This window comes from Bombina bombina, chromosome 7 (genome assembly GCF_027579735.1).
Source record: "Bombina bombina isolate aBomBom1 chromosome 7, aBomBom1.pri, whole genome shotgun sequence".
Lineage (NCBI taxonomy): Eukaryota > Metazoa > Chordata > Amphibia > Anura > Bombinatoridae > Bombina > Bombina bombina.
This window is the reverse complement of record NC_069505.1, coordinates 383,220,470-383,244,849: the sequence shown is the minus strand read 5'-3', so window position 1 is coordinate 383,244,849 and position 24,380 is coordinate 383,220,470. Positions and strand designations below refer to the sequence as shown.

The 24,380-nt window shown below is 46.8% G+C and overlaps 1 protein-coding gene across 1 annotated transcript in view; it reads left to right on the top strand.

The window, feature by feature from the left end:
* Positions 1-24,380, top strand: part of DOCK3 (dedicator of cytokinesis 3) — a 924,676-nt gene that overhangs the window by 171,965 nt on the left and 728,331 nt on the right. Inside the window, exon 2 of the mRNA XM_053721106.1 lies at positions 20,441-20,524. Coding sequence (XP_053577081.1) covers positions 20,441-20,524 — 84 coding nt within the window. The remainder of the gene's footprint in view (positions 1-20,440; positions 20,525-24,380) is intronic.

Genomic DNA, 24,380 nt, shown 5'->3' with positions numbered 1-24,380 from the left:
CAGATTAGGGGTTAATACTATTTATTATAGGGTTAGTGAGGCGGATTAGGGGTTAATAACTTTATTATAGTAGCGCTCAGGTCCGCTCGCCAGATTAGGGGTTAATAAGTGTAGGCAGGTGGAGACGACGTTGTGGGGGGCAGATTAGGGGTTAATAAATATAATATAGGGGTCGGCGGTGTTAGGGGCAGCAGATTAGGGGTACATAAGGATAACGTAGGTGGCGGCGCTTTGCGGTCGGCAGATTAGGGGTTAATAAGTGTAGGTAGCTGGTGGCGACGTTGTGGGGGGCAGGTTAGGGGTTACTAAATATAATATAGGGGTTGGCGGTGTTAGGGGCAGCAGATTAGGGGTACATAAGGATAACATAGGTGGCGGCGCTTTGCGGTCGGCAGATTAGGGGTTAATAAGTGTAGGTAGCTGGCGGCGACGTTGTGGGGGGCAGGTTAGGGGTTACTAAATATAATATAGGGGTCGGCGGTGTTAGGGGCAGCATATTAGGGGTACATAAGGATAACGTAGTTGGCGGTCGGCAGATTAGGGGTTAAAAAAATTTAATCGAGTGGCGGCGATGTGGGGGGACCTCGGTTTAGGGGTACATAGGTAGTTTATGGGTGTTAGTGTACTTTAGAGTACAGTAGTTAAGAGCTTTATGAACCGGCGTTAGCCCAGAAAGCTCTTAACTACTGACTTTTTTCCTGCGGCTGGAGTTTTGTCGTTAGAGTTCTAACGCTCACTTCAGCCACGACTCTAAATACCGGAGTTAGAAAAATCCCATTGAAAAGATAGGATACGCAATTTACGTAAGGGGATCTGCGGTATGGAAAAGTCGCGGCTGAAAAGTGAGCGTTAGACCCTTTTTTGAGTGACTCCAAATACCAGAGTTAGCCTAAAACCACCGTTAGGAGCCTCTAACGCTGGTTTTCACGGCTAAGACCAAACTCCAAATCTAGGTCTAAGATAGCTACAATGTAACTATTAGTTATATTGTAGCTAGCTTATGGTTTATTTTACAGTTATGTATTTAGTCTTAAAAAGGAATTATTTTGGTAATAATAGTAATTTGTATTTAGATTTATTTTAATTATATTAAAGTTAGGGGTGTTAGGGTTAGGTTTAGGGGTTAATATACTTATGTAGTGTTAGTGATGTGGGAGGCCAGAGGTTTAGGGGTTAATAACTTTATTATAGTGGTGGCAGCGACGTTGGGGGCAGCAAATTAGGAGTCAATAAATGTAGGTGGGTGGCGGCAACATTGGGGGCGGCAGATTAGGGGTTAATAAGTGTAGGTAGGTGTCGGCGATGTCGGGGACGGCAAGATTAGGGGTTAATAAGTGTAGGTAGTTGTCGCCGATGTCGGGGGCGGCAGATTAGAGGTGTTTAGACTCTGGGTTTATATTAGGGTGTTAGGTTTAAACATAGATTTTCTTTCCCCATAGGAATCAATGGGGCAGCATTACGGAGCTTTACGCTCCATTTTTGCAGGTGTTAGACTTCGTTTTTAGCCGACTCTCCCCATTGATGTCTATGGGGAAATCGTGCACGAGCAGAGCACGTAAAACCAGCTCAAAGCAGCGCTGGTATTTGTGTGCGGTATGGAGCTCAACACAGCCATATTGCCTGCTAACGCCGACTTTTTGCAAACCTGTAATAGCAGCGCTATTAAAGGTGAGCGGTGGAAATAACTTGCAAGTTATTACCGAGCTGCTCATAACGCAAAACTCGTAATCTGGCCGATTATTTCTTCTATTCTGAACCTCTTTTTCTTCTACTTAGCCTAATGTCCCACTCTTAAGGATTTTTGAGGAATTTCTCCACCGTCAGCAAAAGCTACCTTATATCTCTGCATGCGCTGTCTGAGGTCACAGCATTCCAAAGATATTTGTGATACAGATTTGGAATGCTGTGACACCAAATAGCACATGTGCAGTGCTAGGGTAGCTTTTCCTGACGGGTAGCTTATTCTCACTGAACACCTGTACCCATTGATTAATATATTGTGGTCAGTGTCACGGATATCAGACGGCTAAGGCTACCCCCCACCCCCCTACAACCTCACCCCTGTTGTTTCTCAGTGGTTTTGGGCTCCTCAGAGCAACCACCATCTCTGGAAGCTGTTTGTTTTCTTTGTGTTGGCTTGTTTTTGTGTTCAGAGAAGAGTTAGTTTATGACCAGGAAAACCCTCCTAGGCTGGCCGGGCTCCTGGAACTCCCGGTCGGCCGCCTTACAACGGACACCCGCCTAACCCCTCTCAGGCTGGCCAGGCTCCTGGAACTCCCGGTCAGCCACAGGACAGCAGAACACCCGCTAACTTTAACCCAGGTCGCTCCAGCAACCATGTGCCCCAGAGCTCCGCTCTTTTGGGGATTAGTAGCCCATGGGGAGTACAAGGGGTGGGAAAATTGCCGGAGGGGAGCTCCTTTGGGAACCGGGGGTTTTGGACACCCCTAACCCCATAACTTCATCGGACTGTAACTCCGGTCCCCAGTAACGAATCCCGCTCCACCGGGATCACCCTGAAACCGCCACCCATATGTATTGGGATTATATGGGACTGTGGCTCCTATGGAGGTGCCGGGCTGTCTGGAGGGGTGGGAATGGATGGAAAATAGTGGGATTGTCCAGGGTCTTATCAAGATGAGCTGACTGTATAAAAGGAGTGTGTGTTTTCAATAAAAGCAGTTCCTGTTAAACCTTAATGCTATGCTGTCTAGTTATTTGGGTTTGCTCCAGCTAAAACACTTTTCCTGGGCTACATAGCAGCCTGTTCCAGGCAGAGGAAGGAGACTCTGACAGAGCTACCTAGTCTGGTAGCTGGAGTCTGCCACAGGGTGGGACCCTGAGTACTGGTGCTGTCGGGCATCAGGGGTGGCTACAGGCTGTGGTCACTTGCCAGCTACATAGCTGCAATCGGCAGGGAGGAAGCAGGACTCGTTTGGCAGAGCTACCCAGTCGGGGTAGCCGGGGGTAACCGTCACAGTCAGCAACTTCGAGAAAAGGAAAGGGACAAAGTTATTTGCAATGTGCAAATGTGTGGGGGCTTGTTATACCTTGTTACCTGTTATGAGGTGGCAGAGGTGGTGATACTACATACTAGTGAGTACTCCCACAAAATAGCTATGATTAAGGGCTAGATTACAATTGGAGTGCTAATTTATCGCGCACCTGCAAATGGGCAAATTTGCCAGTTTGCGGGTGCGCGATAAATAATCAGTCATTACAAGTGGCTGGTTATTGCTATCGCAAGCTTGCTGTGGCAATTAGCACTTATAAAATTAACCAGAGATCAGATCTCTGGTTTATTTTATAAATGTGCCTCAAATACGCCCAAAATATAGTCTAGTGTATTTTATTAAAAAATAAAAATTGTACCATTTTTTTATTTTTTAATACCAGGCAGTTTTTTGGAGCTAAAGTTGGTGGCACTGAAAAGTGCATTTACATTGCGGTCTATGGGAACTGTGTGTTCCCATTGAATATATATGTATATGCTTATATACATATATATTTCTGTGTTAATATGTGTATATACATATAGATTTATGTGTTAATATGTGTATATACATATATATTTCTGTGTTAATATGTGTATATACATATAGATTTATGTGTTTATATGCTTATATGGATATATATTTATGTGTTAATATGTATATATACATATATATTTATGTGTTTATATTCTTATATAGATATATATTTATGTGTTAATATGTGTATATACATATATATTTATGTGTTTATATGCTTATATGGATATATATTTATGTTAATATGTGTATATACATATAGATTTATGTGTTTATATGCTTATATACATATATATTTATGTGTTAATATGTGTATATACATATAGATTTATGTGTTTATATGCTTATACAGATACATATTTATGTGTTAATATGTGTATATACATATAGATTTATGTGTTTATATGCTTATATACATATATATTTATGTGTTAATATGTGTATATACATATAGATTTATGTGTTTATATGTGCATATACATATATATGTATGTTTATATGCTTATATAGATATATATTTATGTGTTTATATGTGTATATACATATGTATTTATGTGTTTATATGCTTATATATATATATATATATATATATATATATATATATATATATATATGTATGTGTTACTATGCTAATTACGCTTTGCATGAGAACGAGGCTCCCATTTTAGCCTATGGAAGCATGCTTTCATGAGCGCAATGCTTCCCAGCAATCAACCATAAACTTGTAATACCAGCACAAATTAGCATACGCTGGTCTTACTCAGTGGAGCGCAAATATAGCTTTCACGGAAGCGATATTTAACGCTCCACTTGTAATCTGGCCCTAAATGCATGTCTTATCTTAATTTTTTTTTTCTTCTATAGTAATTTAAAAAAGGGAAAAGTTTATCTGAAACAAAATGTAAAAATATCCTCCATTCGGAGCCCACACCAAGGATAAATATCTGAAAAATGGTCATTTTTAATAATAGTGATGATGATAATGATTATTATTATTAATAATTGGCGCTGCATGTAACATAATCAGGATAGCTGGAATTGCAGTTTGTATTTTGAAAGTATAGAAAAAATGTATCTTTATTTTTAATTACAATATTATTTTTAACACAGTATTATGTTTTTACTTTTGATTTAAAAATTATTTCTTTTATATAAAATATGGTATGATTGAAATAATCCAATCGCAGTCTGGGAATCATGGAGGCTGGCAGTGAAGGGGTTAGTTGTGCAGCTGAGAGCACTTAGTCAGCGTGTGTCAGGCTAAAACATGGTGCTGGCATAGAACACTCAGGGAAAGGACACAGCTCTGCAGATGTCAGGGAGGATGAGAGATTATTATGTACATGCTGCATGTCTCAGGGCAGGGTAATCATCACAGTGACATTATGTATCACATTATCATGTACATGTCACACAGGGCCATCGTAACACAGGGATGTCACACAGGGCCATCGTAACACAGGGATGTCACACAGGGCCATCGTAACACAGGGATGTCACACAGGGCCATCGTAACACAGGGATGTCACACAGGGCCATCGTAACACAGGGATGTCACACAGGGCCATCGTAACACAGGGATGTCACACAGGGCTGTCACACAGGGTGACAGTAACTCAGGGCTGTCACACAGGGCTATAGTAACACAGGGCTGTCACACAGGGTCACAGTAACTCAGGGCTGTCACACAGGGCTATAGTAACACAGGGCTGTCACACAGGGCTATAGTAACACAGGGCTGTCACACAGGGCTATAGTAACACAGGACTGTCACACAGGGCTATAGTAACACAGGGCTGTCACACAATGTCACAGTGACACAGGGCTGTCACACAGGGCTATAGTAACACAGGACTGTCACACAGGGCTATAGTAACACAGGGCTGTCACACAATGTCACAGTGACACAGGGATGTCACACAGGGCTATAGTAACACAAGGATGTCACACAGGGTCACAGTAACACAGGGATGTCACACAGGGCCATCATAACACAGGGATGTCACACAGGGCCATCGTAACACAGGGCTATAGTAACACAGGGCTGTCACACAATGTCACAGTGACACAGGGATGTCACACAGGGCTATAGTAACACAGGGATGTCACACAGGGTCACAGTAACACAGGGATGTCACACAGGGCCATCATAACACAGGGATGTCACACAGGGTCACAGTAACACAGGGCTGTCACACAGTGTCACAGTAACACAGGGTTCTCACACAGGGCTATAGTAACACAGGGATGTCACACAAGGTCACAGTAACACAGGGATGTCACACAGGGCTATAGTAACACAGGGCTGTCACACAGTGTCACAGTAACACAGGGTTGTCACACAGGGCTATAGTAACACAGGGATGTCACACAGGGTCACAGTAACACAGGGATGTCACACAGGGCTATAGTAACACAGGGATGTCACACAGGGCTATAGTAATACAGGGCTGTCACACAGGGTCACAGTAACACAGGGATGTCACACAGGGCTATAGTAACACAGGGATGTCACACAGGGCTATAGTAACACAGGGATGTCACACAGGGCTATAGTAACACAGGGTTGTCACACAGGGCTATAGTAACACAGGGATGTCACACAGGGCCATCGTAACACAGGGATGTCACACAATGTCACAGTGACACAGGCATGTCACACAGGGCTATAGTAACACAGGGCTGTCACACAGGGCTATAGTAACACAGGGATGTCACACAGGGCTATAGTAACACAGGGATGTCACACAAGGTCACAGTAACACAGGGATGTCACACAGGGCTATAGTAACAAGGCTGTCACACAGGGCCATCGTAACACAGGGATGTCACACAATGTCACAGTGACACAGGCATGTCACACAGGGCTATAGTAACACAGGGCTGTCACACAGGGCTATAGTAACACAGGGCTGTCACACAGGGCTATAGTAACACAGGGATGTCACACAGGGCTATAGTAACACAGGGATGTCACACAAGGTCACAGTAACACAGGGATGTCACACAGGGCTAGAGTAACAAGGCTGTCACACAGGGCCATCGTAACACAGGGATGTCACACAGGGCTATAGTAACACGGCTGTCACACAGGGTCACAGTAACACAGGGATGTCAAACAGGGTCACAGTAACACAGGGGTGTCACACAGGGCTATAGTAACACAGGGCTGTCACACAGTGTCACAGTAACACAGGGTTGTCACACAGGGCTATAGTAACACAGGGATGTCACACAGGGTCACAGTAACACAGGGATGTCACACAGGGCTATAGTAACACAGGGATGTCACACAGGGCTATAGTAACACAGGGATGTCACACAGGGTCACAGTAACACAGGGATTTCACACAGGGCCATAGTAACACAGGGCTGTCACACAATGTCACAGTAACACAGGGCTGTCACACAGGGCCATAGTAACACAGGGCTGTCCCACAGGGCTATAGTAACACAGGGATGTCACACAGGGCCACAGTAACACAGGGCTGTCACACAGTGTCACAGTAACACAGGGCTGTCACACAGGGCTAGAGTAACACAGGGATGTCACACAGGGCTATAGTAACACAGGGATGTCACACAGGGTCACAGTAACACAGGGATGTCACACAGGGCCATAGTAACACAGGGCTGTCACACAATGTCACAGTAACACAGGGCTGTCACACAGGGCCATAGTAACACAGGGCTGTCCCACAGGGCTATAGTAACACAGGGATGTCACACAGGGCTATAGTAACACAGGGATGTCACACAGGGTCACAGTAGCACAGGGATGTCACACAGGGTCACAGTAAAACAGGGCTGTCACACAGGGCTATAGTAACACAGGGCTGTCACACAGGGCTATAGTAACACAGGGCTGTCACACAGGGCTATAGTAACACAGGGCTGTCACACAGTGTCACAGTAACACAGGGTTGTCACACAGGGCTATAGTAACACAGGGATGTCACACAGGGTCACAGTAACACAGGGATGTCACACAGGGCTATAGGAACACAGGGCTGTCACACAGGGTCACAGTAACACAGGGATGTCACACAGGGCTATAGTAACACAGGGATGTCACACAGGGCTATAGTAACACAGGGTTGTCACACAGGGCTATAGTAACACAGGGATGTCACACAGGGCCATTGTAACACAGGGATGTCACACAATGTCACAGTGACACAGGCATGTCACACAGGGCTATAGTAACACAGGGCTGTCACACAGGGCTATAGTAACACAGGGATGTCACACAGGGCTATAGTAACACAGGGATGTCACACAAGGTCACAGTAACACAGGGTTGTCACACAGGGCTATAGTAACAAGGCTGTCACACAGGGCCATCGTAACACAGGGATGTCACACAGGGCTATAGTAACACGGCTGTCACACAGGGTCACAGTAACACAGGGATGTCACACAGGGTCACAGTAACACAGGGGTTCCACACAGGGCTATAGTAACACAGGGCTGTCACACAGTGTCACAGTAACACAGGGTTGTCACACAGGGCTATAGTAACACAGGGATGTCACACAGGGTCACAGTAACACAGGGATGTCACACAGGGCTATAGTAACACAGGGATGTCACACAGGGCTATAGTAACACAGGGCTGTCACACAGGGTCACAGTAACACAGGGATGTCACACAGGGCTATAGTAACACAGGGATGTCACACAGGGTCACAGTAACACAGGGATGTCACACAGGGCCATAGTAACACAGGGCTGTCACACAATGTCACAGTAACACAGGGCTGTCACACAGGGCCATAGTAACACAGGGCTGTCCCACAGGGCTATAGTAACACAGAGATGTCACACAGGGCCACAGTAACACAGGGCTGTCACACAGTGTCACAGTAACACAGGGCTGTCACACAGGGCTAGAGTAACACAGGGATGTCACACAGTGCTATAGTAACACAGGGATGTCACACAGGGCCATAGTAACACAGGGCTGTCACACAATGTCACAGTAACACAGGGCTGTCACACAGGGCCATAGTAACACAGGGCTGTCCCACAGGGCTATAGTAACACAGGGATGTCACACAGGGCTATAGTAACACAGGGATGTCACACAGGGTCACAGTAGCACAGGGATGTCACACAGGGTCACCGTAAAACAGGGCTGTCACACAGGGCTATAGTAACACAGGGCTGTCACACAGGGCTATAGTAACACAGGGCTGTCACACAGGGTCACAGTAACACAGGGCTGTCACACAGGGCTATAGTAACACAGGGATGTCACACAGGGCTATAGTAACACAGGGTCACAGTAGCACAGGGCTGTCACACAGAGCTATAGTAACACAGGGATGTCACACAGGGCTATAGTAACACAGGGATGTCACACAGGGCTATAGTAACACAGGCCTGTCATACAGGGTCACAGTAACACAGGGCTATAGTAACACAGGGCTGTCACACAGGGTCCCAGTAACACAGGGATGTCACACAGGGCTGTCACACAGGGTCACAGTAACACAGGGATGTCACACAGGGCTATAGTAACACAGGGCTGTCACACAGGGCTATAGTAACACAGGGATGTCACACAGGGCTATAGTAACACAGGGCTGTCACACAGGGTCACAGTAGCACAGGGATGTCACACAGGGCTATAGTAACACAGGGATGTCACACAGGGTCACAGTAACACAGGGATGTCACACAGGGCTATAATAACACTGGGATGTCACACAATGTCACAGTAACACAGGGATGTCACACAGGGCTATAGTAACACAGGGTTGTCACACAGGGTCACAGTAACACAGGGATGTCACACAGGGCCACAGTAACACAGGGATGTCACACATGTTCACAGTAACACAGGGCTGTCACACAGGGTCACAGTAACACAGGGTTGTCACACAGGGTCACAGTAAAACAGGGCTGTCACACAGGGCTGTCACACAGGGCTATAGTAACACAGGGATGTGACACAGGGCTATAGTAACACAGGGCTGTCACACAGGGCTATAGTAACACAGGGATGTCACACAGGGCTATAGTAACACGGCTGTCACACAGGGTCACAGTAACACAGGGATGTCACACAGGGCTATAGTAACACAGGGCTGTCACACAGGGTCACAGTAACACAGGGCTGTCACACAGGGCTATAGTAACACAGGGCTGTCACACAGGGTCACAGTAACACAGGGCTGTCACACAGGGCCATCGTAACACAGGGATGTCACACAGGGCCATAGTAACACAGGGCTGTCACACAGGGCCATAGTAACACAGGGCTGTCACACAGGGCCATTGTAACACAGGACTGTCACGCAGGGCCAACGTAACACAGGGCTGTCACACAGGGCTATAGTAACACTGGGCTGTTACACAGGGCTATAGTAACACAGGGTTGTCACACAGGGTCACAGTAACACAGGGCTGTCACACAGGGTCACAGTAACACAGGGCTGTCACACAGGGCTATAGTAACACAGGGTCACAGTAACACAGGGCTGTCACACAGGGCTATAGTAACACAGGGATGTCACACAGGGCTATAGTAACACAGGGCTGTCACACAGGGTCACAGTAACACAGGGATGTCACAGAGGGTCACAGTAACACAGGGATGTCACACAGGGTCACAGTAACACAGGGATGTCACACATGGCTATAGTAACACAGGGATGTCACACAGGGCTATAGTAACACAGGGATGTCACACAGGGCTATAGTAACACAAGGCTGTCACACAGGGTCACAGTAACACAGGGATGTCACACAGGGCTATAGTAACACAGGGATGTCACACAGGGTCACAGTAACACAGGGATGTCACAGAGGGTCACAGTAACACAGGGATGTCACACAGGGTCACAGTAACACAGGGATGTCACACAGGGCTATAGTAACACAGGGATGTCACACAGGGCTATAGTAACACAAGGCTGTCACACAGGGTCACAGTAGCACAGGGCTGTCACACAGAGCCATAGTAACACAGGGATGTCACACAGGGCTATAGTAACACAGGGATGTGACACAGGGCTATAGTAACACAGGCCTGTCACACAGGGTCACAGTAACACAGGGCTATAGTAACACAGGGCTGTCACACAGGGTCCCAGTAACACAGGGATGTCACACAGGGTCACAGTAACACAGGGCTGTCACACAGGGTCACAGTAACACAGGGATGTCACACAGGGCTATAGTAACACAGGGCTGTCACACAGGGCTATAGTAACACAGGGATGTCACACAGGGCTATAGTAACACAGGGCTGTCACACAGGGTCACAGTAACACAGGGATGTCACACAGGGCTATAGTAACACAGGGATGTCACACAGGGTCACAGTAACACAGGGATGTCACACAGGGCTATAGTAACACTGGGATGTCACACAATGTCACAGTAACACAGGGATGTCACACAGGGCTATAGTAACACAGGGTTGTCACACAGGGTCACAGTAACACAGGGATGTCACAAAGGGCCACAGTAACACAGGGATGTCACACATGTTCACAGTAACACAGGGCTGTCACACAGGGTCACAGTAAAACAGGGCTGTCACACAGGGCTTTAACACAGGGCTGTCACACAGGGCTATAGTAACACAGGGATGTGACACAGGGCTATAGTAACACAGGGCTGTCACACAGGGCTATAGTAACACAGGGATGTCACACAGGGCTATAGTAACACGGCTGTCACACAGGGTCACAGTAACACAGGGCTGTCACACAGGGCTATAGTAACACAGGGCTGTCACACAGGGTCACAGTAACACAGGGCTGTCACACAGGGCCATCGTAACACAGGGATGTCACACAGGGCCATAGTAACACAGGGCTGTCACACAGGGCCATAGTAACACAGGGCTGTCACACAGGGCCATTGTAACACAGGGCTGTCACGCAGGGCCATCGTAACACAGGGCTGTCACACAGGGCTATAGTAACACTGGGCTGTTACACAGGGCTATAGTAACACAGGGTTGTCACACAGGGTCACAGTAACACAGGGCTGTCACACAGGGTCACAGTAACACAGGGCTGTCACACAGGGCTATAGTAACACAGGGTTGTCACACAGGGTCACAGTAACACAGGGCTGTCACACAGGGCTATAGTAACACAGGGATGTCACACAGGGCTAAAGTAACACAGGGCTGTCACACAGGGTCACAGTAACACAGGGATGTCACACAGGGTCACAGTAACACAGGGATGTCACACAGGGCTATAGTAACACAGGGATGTCACACAGGGCTATAGTAACACAAGGCTGTCACACAGGGTCACAGTAACACAGGGATGTCACACAGGGCTATAGTAACACAGGGATGTCACACAGGGTCACAGTAACACAGGGATGTCACACAAGGCTATAATAACACTGGGATGTCACACAATGTCACAGTAACACAGGGATGTCACACAGGGCTATAGCAACACAGGGTTGTGACACAGGTTCACAGTAACACAGGGATGTCACACAGGGCCACAGTAACACAGGGATGTCACACATGTTCACAGTAACACAGGGCTGTCACACAGGGCTATAGTAACACAGGGCTGTCACACAGGGTCACAGTAACACAGGGCAGTCACACAGGGCCATCGTAACACAGGGCTGTCACACAGGGTCACAGTAACACAGGGCTGTCAGTGTCACAGTAACACAGGGATGTCACACAGGGCCATAGTAACACACAGGGCTGTCACACAGGGTCACAGTAACACAGGGCTGTCACACAGGGCCATCGTAACACAGGGCTGTCACACAGGGCTATAGTAACACTGGGCTGTCAGACAGGGCTATAGTAACACAGGGTTGTCACACAGGGTCACAGTAACACAGGGCTGTCACACAGGGTCACAGTAACACAGGGCTGTCACACAGGGCTATAGTAACACAGGGTTGTCACGCAGGGTCACAGTAACACAGGCATGTCACACAGGGCTATAGTAACACAGGGATGTCACACAGGGCTATAGTAACACAGGGTTGTCACACAGGGTCACAGTAACACAGGGCTGTCACACAGGGCTATAGTAACACAGGGTTGACACACAGGGTCACAGTAACACAGGGATGTCACACAGGGTCACAGTAACACAGGGCTGTCACACAGGGTCACAGTAACACAGGGCTGTCACTCAGGGTCACAGTAACACAGGGATGTCACACAGGGCTATAGTAACACAGGGATGTCACACAGGGCTATAGTAACACAAGGCTGTCACACAGGGTCACAGTAACACAGGGATGTCACACAGGGCTATAGTAACACAGGGATGTCACACAGGGTCACAGTAACACAGGGATGTCACAGAGGGTCACAGTAACACAGGGATGTCACACAGGGTCACAGTAACACAGGGATGTCACACAGGGCTATAGTAACACAGGGATGTCACACAGGGCTATAGTAACACAAGGCTGTCACACAGGGTCACAGTAGCACAGGGCTGTCACACAGAGCCATAGTAACACAGGGATGTCACACAGGGCTATAGTAACACAGGGATGTCACACAGGGCTATAGTAACACAGGCCTGTCACACAGGGTCACAGTAACACAGGGCTATAGTAACACAGGGCTGTCACACAGGGTCCCAGTAACACAGGGATGTCACACAGGGTCACAGTAACACAGGGCTGTCACACAGGGTCACAGTAACACAGGGATGTCACACAGGGCTATAGTAACAGGGCTGTCACACAGGGCTATAGTAACACAGGGATGTCACACAGGGCTATAGTAACACAGGGCTGTCACACAGGGTCACAGTAACACAGGGATGTCACACAGGGCTATAGTAACACAGGGATGTCACACAGGGTCACAGTAACACAGGGATGTCACACAGGGCTATAATAACACTGAGATGTCACACAATGTCACAGTAACACAGGGATGTCACACAGGGCTATAGTAACACAGGGTTGTCACACAGGGTCACAGTAACACAGGGATGTCACAAAGGGCCACAGTAACACAGGGATGTCACACATGTTCACAGTAACACAGGGCTGTCACACAGGGTCACAGTAACACAGGGTTGTCACACAGGGTCACAGTAAAACAGGGCTTTCACACAGGGCTGTAACACAGGGCTATAGTAACACAGGGATGTGACACAGGGCTATAGTAACACAGGGCTGTCACACAGGGCTATAGTAACACAGGGATGTCACACAGGGCTATAGTAACATGGCTGTCACACAGGGTCACAGTAACACAGGGCTGTCACACAGGGCTATAGTAACACAGGGCTGTCACACAGGGTCACAGTAACACAGGGCTGTCACACAGGGCCATCGTAACACAGGGATGTCACACAGGGCCATAGTAACACAGGGCTGTCACACAGGGCCATAGTAACACAGGGCTGTCACACAGGGCCATTGTAACACAGGGCTGTCACTCAGGGCCATCGTAACACAGGGCTGTCACACAGGGCTATAGTAACACAGGGCTGTCACACAGGGCTATAGTAACACAGGGTTGTCACACAGGGTCACAGTAACACAGGGCTGTCACACAGGGCTATAGTAACACAGGGATGTCACACAGGGCTAAAGTAACACAGGGCTGTCACACAGGGTCACAGTAACACAGGGATGTCACACAGGGTCACAGTAACACAGGGATGTCACACAGGGCTATAGTAACACAGGGATGTCACACAGGGCTATAGTAACACAGGGATGTCACACAGGGCTATAGTAACACAAGGCTGTCACACAGGGTTACAGTAACACAGGGATGTCACACAGGGCTATAGTAACACAGGGATGTCACACAGGGTCACAGTAACACAGGGATGTCACACAAGGCTATAATAACACTGGGATGTCACACAATGTCACAGTAACACAGGGCTATAGCAACACAGGGTTGTGACACAGGTTCACAGTAACACAGGGATGTCACACAGGGCCACAGTAACACAGGGATGTCACACATGTTCACAGTAACACAGGGCTGTCACACAGGGCTATAGTAACACAGGGCTGTCACACAGGGTCACAGTAACACAGGGCTGTCACACAGGGCCATCATAACACAGGGCTGTCACACAGGGTCACAGTAACACAGGGCTGTCAATGTCACAGTAACACAGGGATGTCACACAGGGCCATAGTAACACACAGGGCTGTCACACAGGGTCACAGTAACACAGGGCTGTCACACAGGGCCATCGTAACACAGGGCTGTCACACAGGGCTATAGTAACACTGGGCTGTCAGACAGGGCTATAGTAACACAGGGTTGTCACACAGGGTCACAGTAACACAGGGCTGTCACACAGGGTCACAGTAACACAGGGCTGTCACACAGGGCTATAGTAACACAGGGTTGTCACGCAGGGTCACAGTAACACAGGCATGTCACACAGGGCTATAGTAACACAGGGATGTCACACAGGGCTATAGTAACACAGGGTTGTCACACAGGGTCACAGTAACACAGGGCTGTCACACAGGGCTATAGTAACACAGGGTTGACACACAGGGTCACAGTAACACAGGGATGTCACACAGGGCTATAGTAACACAGGGCTGTCACACAGGGTCACAGTAACACAGGGCTGTCACTCAGGGTCACAGTAACACAGGGATGTCACACAGGGCTATAGTAACACAGGGATGTCACACAGGGCTATAGTAACACAGGGATGTCACACAGGGCTAAAGTAACACAGGACTGTCACACAGGGCTATAGTAACACAGGGCTGTCACACAGGGCTATAGTAACACAGGGATGTCACACAGGACCATAGTAACACAGGGCTTTCACACAGGGTCACAGTAACACAGGGATGTCACACAGGGTCACAGTAACACAGGGATGTCACACAGGGCTATAGTAACACAGGGCTGTCACACAGGGTCACAGTAACACAGGGATGTCACATAGGGTCACAGTAACACAGGGCTGTCACACAGAATCACAGTAACACAGGGATGTCACACAGGGTCACAGTAACACAGAGATGTCACACAGGGTCACAGTAACACAGGGCTGTCACACAGGACTATAGTAACACAGGGCTGTCACACAGGGTCACATTAACACAGGGATGTCACTCAGGGCTATAGTAACACAGGGATGTCACAGAGGGTCACAGTAACACAGGGATGTCACACAGGGCTATAATAACACTGGGATGTCACACAATGTCACAGTAACACAGGGATGTCACACAGGGCTATAGTAACATGGCTGTCACACAGGGCTATAGTAACACAGGGTTGTCACACAGGGTCACAGTAACACAGGGATGTCACACAGAGTCACAGTAACACAGGGCTGTCACACAGTGTCACAGTAACACAGGGATGTCACACAGGGCCATAGTAACACAGGGCTGTCACACAGGGCCATAGTAACACAGGGCTGTCACACAGGGCCATTGTAACACAGGGCTGTCACACAGGGCCATTGTAACACAGGGCTGTCACACAGGGCTATAGTAACACTGGGCTGTCACACAGGGCTATAGTAACACTGGGCTGTCACACAGGGCTATAGTAACACAGGGTCACAGTAACACAGGGCTGTCACACAGGGCTATAGTAACACAGGGATGTCACACAGGGTCACAGTAACACAGGGCTGTCACACAGTGTCACAGTAACACAGGGATGTCACACAGGGCTATAGTAACACAGGGCTGTCACACAGGGCTATAGTAACACAGGGCTGTCACACAGGGCTATAGTAACACAGGGATGTCACACAGGGCTATAGTAACATAGTAACACAGGGCTGTCACACAGGGTTATAGTAACACAGGGATGTCACACAGGGTCACTTAACACAGGGCTGTCACACAGGGCTATAGTAACACAGGGTTGTCACACAGGGTCACAGTAACACAGGGCTGTCACACAGGGCTATAGTAACACAGGGTTGTCACATAGGGTCACAGTAACACAGGGATGTCACAGAGGGCTATATTAACACAGGGCTGTCACACAGGGTCACAGTAACACAGGGCTGTCACACAGGGTCACAGTAACACAGGGATGTCACACAGGGCTATAGTAACACAAGGATGTCACACAGGGCTATAGTAACACAGGGATGTCACACAGGGCTATAGTTACACAGGGCTATAGTAACACAGGGCTGTCACACAGGGCCATAGTAACACAGGGCTGTCACACAGGGCTATAGTAACACAGGGCTGTCACACAGGGCTAAAGTAACACAGGGATGTCACACAGGGCTATAGTAACACAGGGCTGTCACACAGGGTCACAGTAACACAGGGATGTCACACAGGTCTATAGTAACACAGGGCTGTCACACAGGGCTATAGTAACACAGGGCTGTCACACAAGATCACAGTAACACAGGGATGTCACACAGGGATATAGTAACACAGGGCTGTCACACAGGGTCACAGTAACACAGGGATGTCACATAGGGTCACAGTAACACAGGGCTGTCACACAGGACTATAGTAACACAGGGCTGTCACACTAGGCAACAGTAACACAGGGATGTAACACAGTGCTATAGTAACACAGGGATGTCACACAGGGTCACAGTAACACAGGGATGTCACACAGGGTCACAGTAACACAGGGCCATCGTAACACAGGGATGTCACACAGGGTCACAGTAACACAGGGCTGTCACACAGGGCTATAGTAACACAGGGATGTCACACAGGGTCACATTAATACAGGTATGTCACATAGGGCCACAGTAACACAGGGATGACACACAGGGCTACAGTAACACAGGGATGTCACATAGGGTCACAGTAACATAGGGATGTCACACAGAGTGACAGTAACACAGGGATGTCACACAGGGCTATAGTAACACAGGGATGTCACACAGGGCTATAGTAACACAGGGATTGTCACACAGGGTCATAGTAACACAGGAAAGTCACTCAGTGTCACAGTAAAACAGGGATGTCACACAGGGTCACAGTAAAACAGGGATGTCACACAGGGTCACAGTAACACAGGGCTGTCACACAGGGCTATAGTAACACAGGGATGTCACACAGGGCTATAGTAACACAGGGCTGTCACACAGGGTCACAGTAACACAGGGCTGTCACACAGGGTCACAGTAACACAGGGATGTCACACAGGGCTATAGTAACACAGGGATGTCACACAGGGCCACAATAACACAGGGTTGTCACACAGGGCTATAGTAACACAGGGCTGTCACACAGTGTCACAGTAACACAGGGCTGTCACACAGTAACACAGGGATGTCACACAGGGTCACAGTAACACAGGGCTGTCACACAGTAACACAGGGATGTCACACAGGGTCACAGTAACACAGGGCTGTCACACAGTGTCACAGTAACACAGGGATGTCACACAGGGTCACAGTAACACAGGGATGTCACACAGGGCTATAGTAACACAGGTTTGTCACACAGTGTCACAGTAACACAGGGATGTCACACAGGGTCACAGTAACACAGGGATGTCACACAGGGTCACAGTAACACAGGGCCATCGTAACACAGGGATGTCACACAGGGTCACAGTAACACAGGGATGTCACACAGGGCTATAGTAACACAGGGATGTCACACAGGGCTATAGTAACACAGGGATATCACACAGGGTCACACTAACAGGGTTGTCACACAGCATCACAGTAACACAGGGTTGTCACACAGTGTCATAGTAACACAGGGATGTCACACAGTGTCACAGTAACATAGGGATGTCACATAGGGTCACACTAATACAGGGCTGTCATACAGGGTCACAGTAACACAGGGTTGTCACACAGGGTCACAGTAACACAGGGATGTCACACAGGGTCACAGTAACACAGGGCCATCGTAACACAGGGATGTCACACAGGGTCACAGTAACACAGGGCTGTCACACAGGGCTATAGTAACACAGGGATGTCACACAGGGTCACATTAATACAGGTATGTCACATAGGGCCACAGTAACACAGGGATGACACACAGGGCTACAGTAACACAGGGATGTCACATAGGGTCACAGTAACATAGGGATGTCACACAGAGTGACAGTAACACAGGGATGTCACACAGGGCTATAGTAACACAGGGATGTCACACAGGGCTATAGTAACACAGGGATTGTCACACAGGGTCATAGTAACACAGGAAAGTCACTCAGTGTCACAGTAAAACAGGGATGTCACACAGGGTCACAGTAAAACAGGGATGTCACACAGGGTCACAGTAACACAGGGCTGTCACACAGGGCTATAGTAACACAGGAATGTCACACAGGGCTATAGTAACACAGGGCTGTCACACAGGGTCACAGTAACACAGGGCTGTCACACAGGGTCACAGTAACACAGGGATGTCACACAGGGCTATAGTAACACAGGGATGTCACACAGGGCCACAATAACACAGGGTTGTCACACAGGGCTATAGTAACACAGGGCTGTCACACAGTGTCACAGTAACACAGGGCTGTCACACAGGGTCACAGTAACACAGGGCTGTCACACAGTAACACAGGGATGTCACACAGGGTCACAGTAACACAGGGCTGTCACACAGTGTCACAGTAACACAGGGATGTCACACAGGGTCACAGTAACACAGGGATGTCACACAGGGCTATAGTAACACAGGTTTGTCACACAGTGTCACAGTAACACAGGGATGTCACACAGGGTCACAGTAACACAGGGATGTCACACAGGGTCACAGTAACACAGGGCCATCGTAACACAGGGATGTCACACAGGGTCACAGTAACACAGGGATGTCACACAGGGCTATAGTAACACAGGGATGTCACACAGGGCTATAGTAACACAGGGATATCACACAGGGTCACACTAACAGGGTTGTCACACAGCGTCACAGTAACACAGGGTTGTCACACAGTGTCATAGTAACACACGGATGTCACACAGTCTCACAGTAACATAGGGATGTCACATAGGGTCACACTAATACAGGGCTGTCATACAGGGTCACAGTAACACAGGGTTGTCACACAGGGTCACAGTAACACAGGGCTGTCACACAGGGCTGTCACACAGGGTCACATGAACACATTAGCTGTCAGACAGGGTCACACTAACACAGGAATGTCACACAGTGACACACTAACACATGGCTGTGAGACAGGGTCAAAGTAACACAGGTATGTTACACAATGTCACAGTATCGCAGAGATGTCACACAGTGTCACAGTAATACAGGGATGTCACACAGTGTCACAGTAATACAGGTATGTCACATAGTGTCACAATAATACATTGCTGTCAGACAGGGTCACAGTAACACAAGGCTGTCACACAGTGTCACAGTAACACAGGTATGTCACACAGTGTCACAGTAACACAGGTATGTCACACAGTGTCACAGTAACACAGCTGTCACACAGGGTCATAGTAACACAGGAAAGTCACACAGTGTCACAGTAAAACAGGGATGTCACATAGAGTCACAGTAACACAGGGGTGTCAGACAGGGTCACAGTAACACAGGGATGTCACACAGTGTCCCAGTAATACAGGGATGTCATGCAGTGTCACAGTAACACATGGATGTCACACAGGGTCACAGTAACACAGGAAAGTAGGAAAGTCACACAGTGTCACAGTAACACAGGGCTGTCACACAGTCTCACAGTAACACAGGGATGTCACATAGAGTCACAGTAACACAGGGATGTCAGACAGGGTCACAGTAACACAGGGATGTCACACAATGTCACAGTAACACAGGTATGTCACATAGAGTCACAGTAACACAGTAGCTGTCACATATTGTCACAAAAACCCAGTAGCTCTTAAACAGGTTCGCAGTAACACTCTTAAAGGGGCACATTCTCCAACACATAACCCCTGCATCACCCTTTGAAGGCACAGTATGTAATACACACTAATTCTGTCTCTTTCTGTTGTTTTATTTTTCAGTGATATGTAACTTCCGAACATCAGTGCCTCATGGGTTACCTCTGGAATTAGGGGAAACCGTCCAAATCTTGGAGAGATGTGAAGGTAAGCAAGATTACATGCTAACTGACAGAGTGCTCTAGATACATTATCGATTCGGTTACCTCTTCAACAAGGAAAATATCTCCAGTTCCTTTATTATACTTTGAAGGTAATTCACTAAGGGTGATTCAACATCTTTAGATAAGAGATTTCTTTACACCAGAGAGGTTTTTGCATTTTTTTGTGAACGTAGGCCACATTCACATATCATGATGCACCCATGGTGACTGTATTTTCTTTGTAGAATTCTTCTTTCTTTAACAGAAAGATCTCCTGTCTAGCGTCCATCATCTCTAATATGGTTTCCTCTTTAATGGGAGTTCATAGCATTTTATGTTATTGGGAAAGGGGTTTAATTTCTAAACATGTTTGGTCTATGGGAAATATTTTTTGCTCATGCAATAATGATAAGAAGGAAAGAGCTGCCAGGTAAAAACCGGACCATTTTGGATTGTAGAAGATAACAACCTATCAGTCTAAAAACCTTGCCAAGAAGACCATCCAGCTGGGTAGGTTCTAGAGAACCTACCCAGCACAACTCAGATTCAAATATAATATTTAATATAAAAAGATTCAAACGCTCATATTACACCATAAAAGCAAAAGCAGTCACTGAATCCGCTAGCATTTTCTGGTATACACCTTGCTAAAGTAGATATTCCGACCGGGCACACCATCACTCTTCATGGACTCATCGGACCAGCAGGCAGAGGTCTTTTCATCCAGTATTGCAATAAAATATGCTCTACGCATTTCGTTTGTCCCTGAAAACTTTTTGCATTAAATATTATGTTTGAATTTGAGTTGCACTGTTTACAGTGTAAACAATTCAGTTAAATGTGAGTGATCTCTACACAACTTGTTGACTGGTTATCACTGAAATTCAGTAATCTATTTCTTTAGTGAATCGAGATCAGTATGAGGGGCAAGCAGAGAAAGTGTTTTGTGATACATTTTGGAGATACAGTACCTTATTGTAAGGTACATAACTGCAGATTCCTTTTGGGATAGATTTATTAAATCTAAATGGGTTCTTTGATCTATCAACTTGCAACCTCATTAAGTCAATCCCAGATACCACGAAAAATTCGCAAGGCAGCACCTAAAACTGCTTAAACCTCTCTGCTTGATGGAAATTCTATGAAAATGTGTTAGTATTCTATGAAAAGTGTTAGTATTGTTGTTTAATGTTTATTCTCTTTTAGTTTTGTATATGCATGTATGTATTTATTGTAATGCTTAGCAAGTTTGTTATTTTATGACAACCTAACAGAAAAGAATTGGTAATACAAACCAGTAGGTACTACAGAAGAAAGTACTCCATTAAATCCACTAAGTGCCTTGTCCAGCCCCCTCACTGACACTACAATTATAAAATGTATTGAAGAATTTAGAAATCTTACATTTCATGTTAGCACTTTAATCTACAAAATGTGTAGCCTAAGTAAAGACATTACTTTATTTATCCACATAAAAAGAAGGAAATGCACCTAAGAGAGAGATTAATCAGTGTAGAAGACTATCTCACTGTGAAGAGAATGGAGAGTAATGTTTAACAGACACCTTACCTTGCAGGATCTGCAGTGGAGGGGTTAACTGTCACCAGCAAGAAACACCTTTGTTTCCAAGGTCTGTAGACAATGGGTTAAGACACATCAGCACAAGACACCTGACTTTGCAGGATCTTAATAAAAAGTGGTTAACAGGCAGGCACCAGCATGAGACATCTCACTTGGCAAGGTCTTAAGAAAAGGGGTTGTTAACAAACACTAGCTGGAGATTCCTAATTTCTCTTGCAAGGTGTATCCAGTCCACAGCTTCATCCTTTACTTGTGGGATATTCTCATTCCCTACAGGAAGTGGCAAAGAGAGCACACAGCAAAGCTGTCCATATAGCTCCCCCCTTAGCTCCACCCCCCAGTCATTCTCTTTGCCGGCCCTAAGCACTAGGGTCTCTCTACGGGAGGGTAAAGTGAATGTGGTGTTAGAATTGTAGTTTTATATATTCAATCAAGAGTTTGTTATTTTTAAATGGTACCGGTTCGTACTATTTACTCTCTAGCAGAAAAGTGATGAAGAATTCTGCTGAGAGGAAAATGATTTTAGCATGTTGTAACTAAAATCCACTGCTGTTCCCACACAGGACTGAGGAGTACCAGAAAACTTCAGTTGGGGGGAACAGTTTGCAGGCTTGACTGCAATGAGGTATGTTCTGTCAATTTTTTCTAGACAAGACTGAGATAATGCTAGAAGACTGACAGGATCCCCATGTGGGGAGGGTAAGCTATGTTCTGAGACTTAGTATAGAATTGCATGCTTACATAACAGGGCTAAATAGGCTGGTTGACACTCATACAGGGCAATCAATTATTTATTAAAAAAATATTCGTTGGTGACACTTTTCTTAAGCACTTTGGTGTTTTTACTGGGGTATTATCCACATGGCATAAATTTAGTCCCTTAGAAGTGATTTTTGTAGGCCTCATAACTCCGGAGTGGAGTGGGAGGGGCCTAATTTCACGCCTCAGATGCGCATTTAGAATTGAAAGTCTGTTCATGCTGTTTCACATGGAGGGTCCAGCTGCTGTTTGAGGGCCCAAAAGAAGCTTTATTACCCCAAATCTGATCCCTAAGGGGAGGTAGGGCCACAGCTGTAAGCTGTGGCAAGGTGCTGTAGTTCTTAACCGGTTGTTGGCTTTAGGCTGCTCCGGTTTGGGCATTAAGGGGTTAATCGTTCTGAAACTTGTGGTGCAATCATATTAAAGCATTAGGTACATACTGTAAAAAATTTCAAAAAGATTGGTGCATTTTTCACTGTTTTGTAAAATTGTGTGCTCTTTTTATCCCTTAAAGGCACAGTAACGTTTTTTTCAAATTGTGTTTTTTATTTGATTAAAGTGTTTTCCAAGCTTGCTTGTGTATACTACTAGTCTGTTAAACATGTCTGACACTAAGGAAAATTCTTGTTCAATGTGTTTAGAAGCCATGGTGGAACCCCCTCTCAGAATGTGTCCCAATTGCACTAATACGTCTATACACTTTAAAGATCATATTGTTGCACTTAAAAGTGTGGCCCTAGATGATTCTCTGACTGAGGAGAATGAGGATAGTCCGTCTACCTCTCCCCATGTGTCACAACCAGTTACGCCCGCTCAATCGATGCCTAGTACCTCTAGTGCGTCTGCCCCTATTACTTTGCAACAACTAGCGACAGTCATGGATAATTCCCTTGTGGCCTTTCTATCCAAACTGCCAGTTTTCCCTACAAAGCGCGACAGCTCTGTTTTAAGAACAGATGATGAGCAGTCTGAAGCTTTGGTAGCCTTATCTGGTGTACCCTCACAACACTCCGATGTGGGGGTGAAGGATTTGATGTCTGAGGGAGAAATTTCCGAATCAGGAAAGATTGCTCATCAGGCAGAGTCAGATTCATTAGCGTTTAAATTTAAACTGGAACACCTCCGCATATTACTCAGGGAGATATTAGCCACTCTGGATGATTGTGACCCTATGGTGGTCCCAGAGAAATTGTGTAAAATGGACAAGTACTTAGAGGTCCCTGTATACACTGATGCGTTTCCGATCCCCAAAAGGGTTGCGGATATTGTTACTAGGGAGTTGGATAGACCAGGTGTCCCTTTTGTTCCCCCCCTATTTTTAAGAAAATGTTCCCCATAACTGACCCCTGGCGGGACTCGTGGCAGACGGTCCCTAAGGTAGAGGGGGCTGTTTCTTCACTTGCTAAGCGCACAACTATACCAATTGAAGACAGTTGTGCTTTTAAAGATCCTATGGATAAAAAGTTAGAAGGTTTACTTAAGAAAATTTTTGTTCAACAAGGTTTCCTTCTCCAACCTAT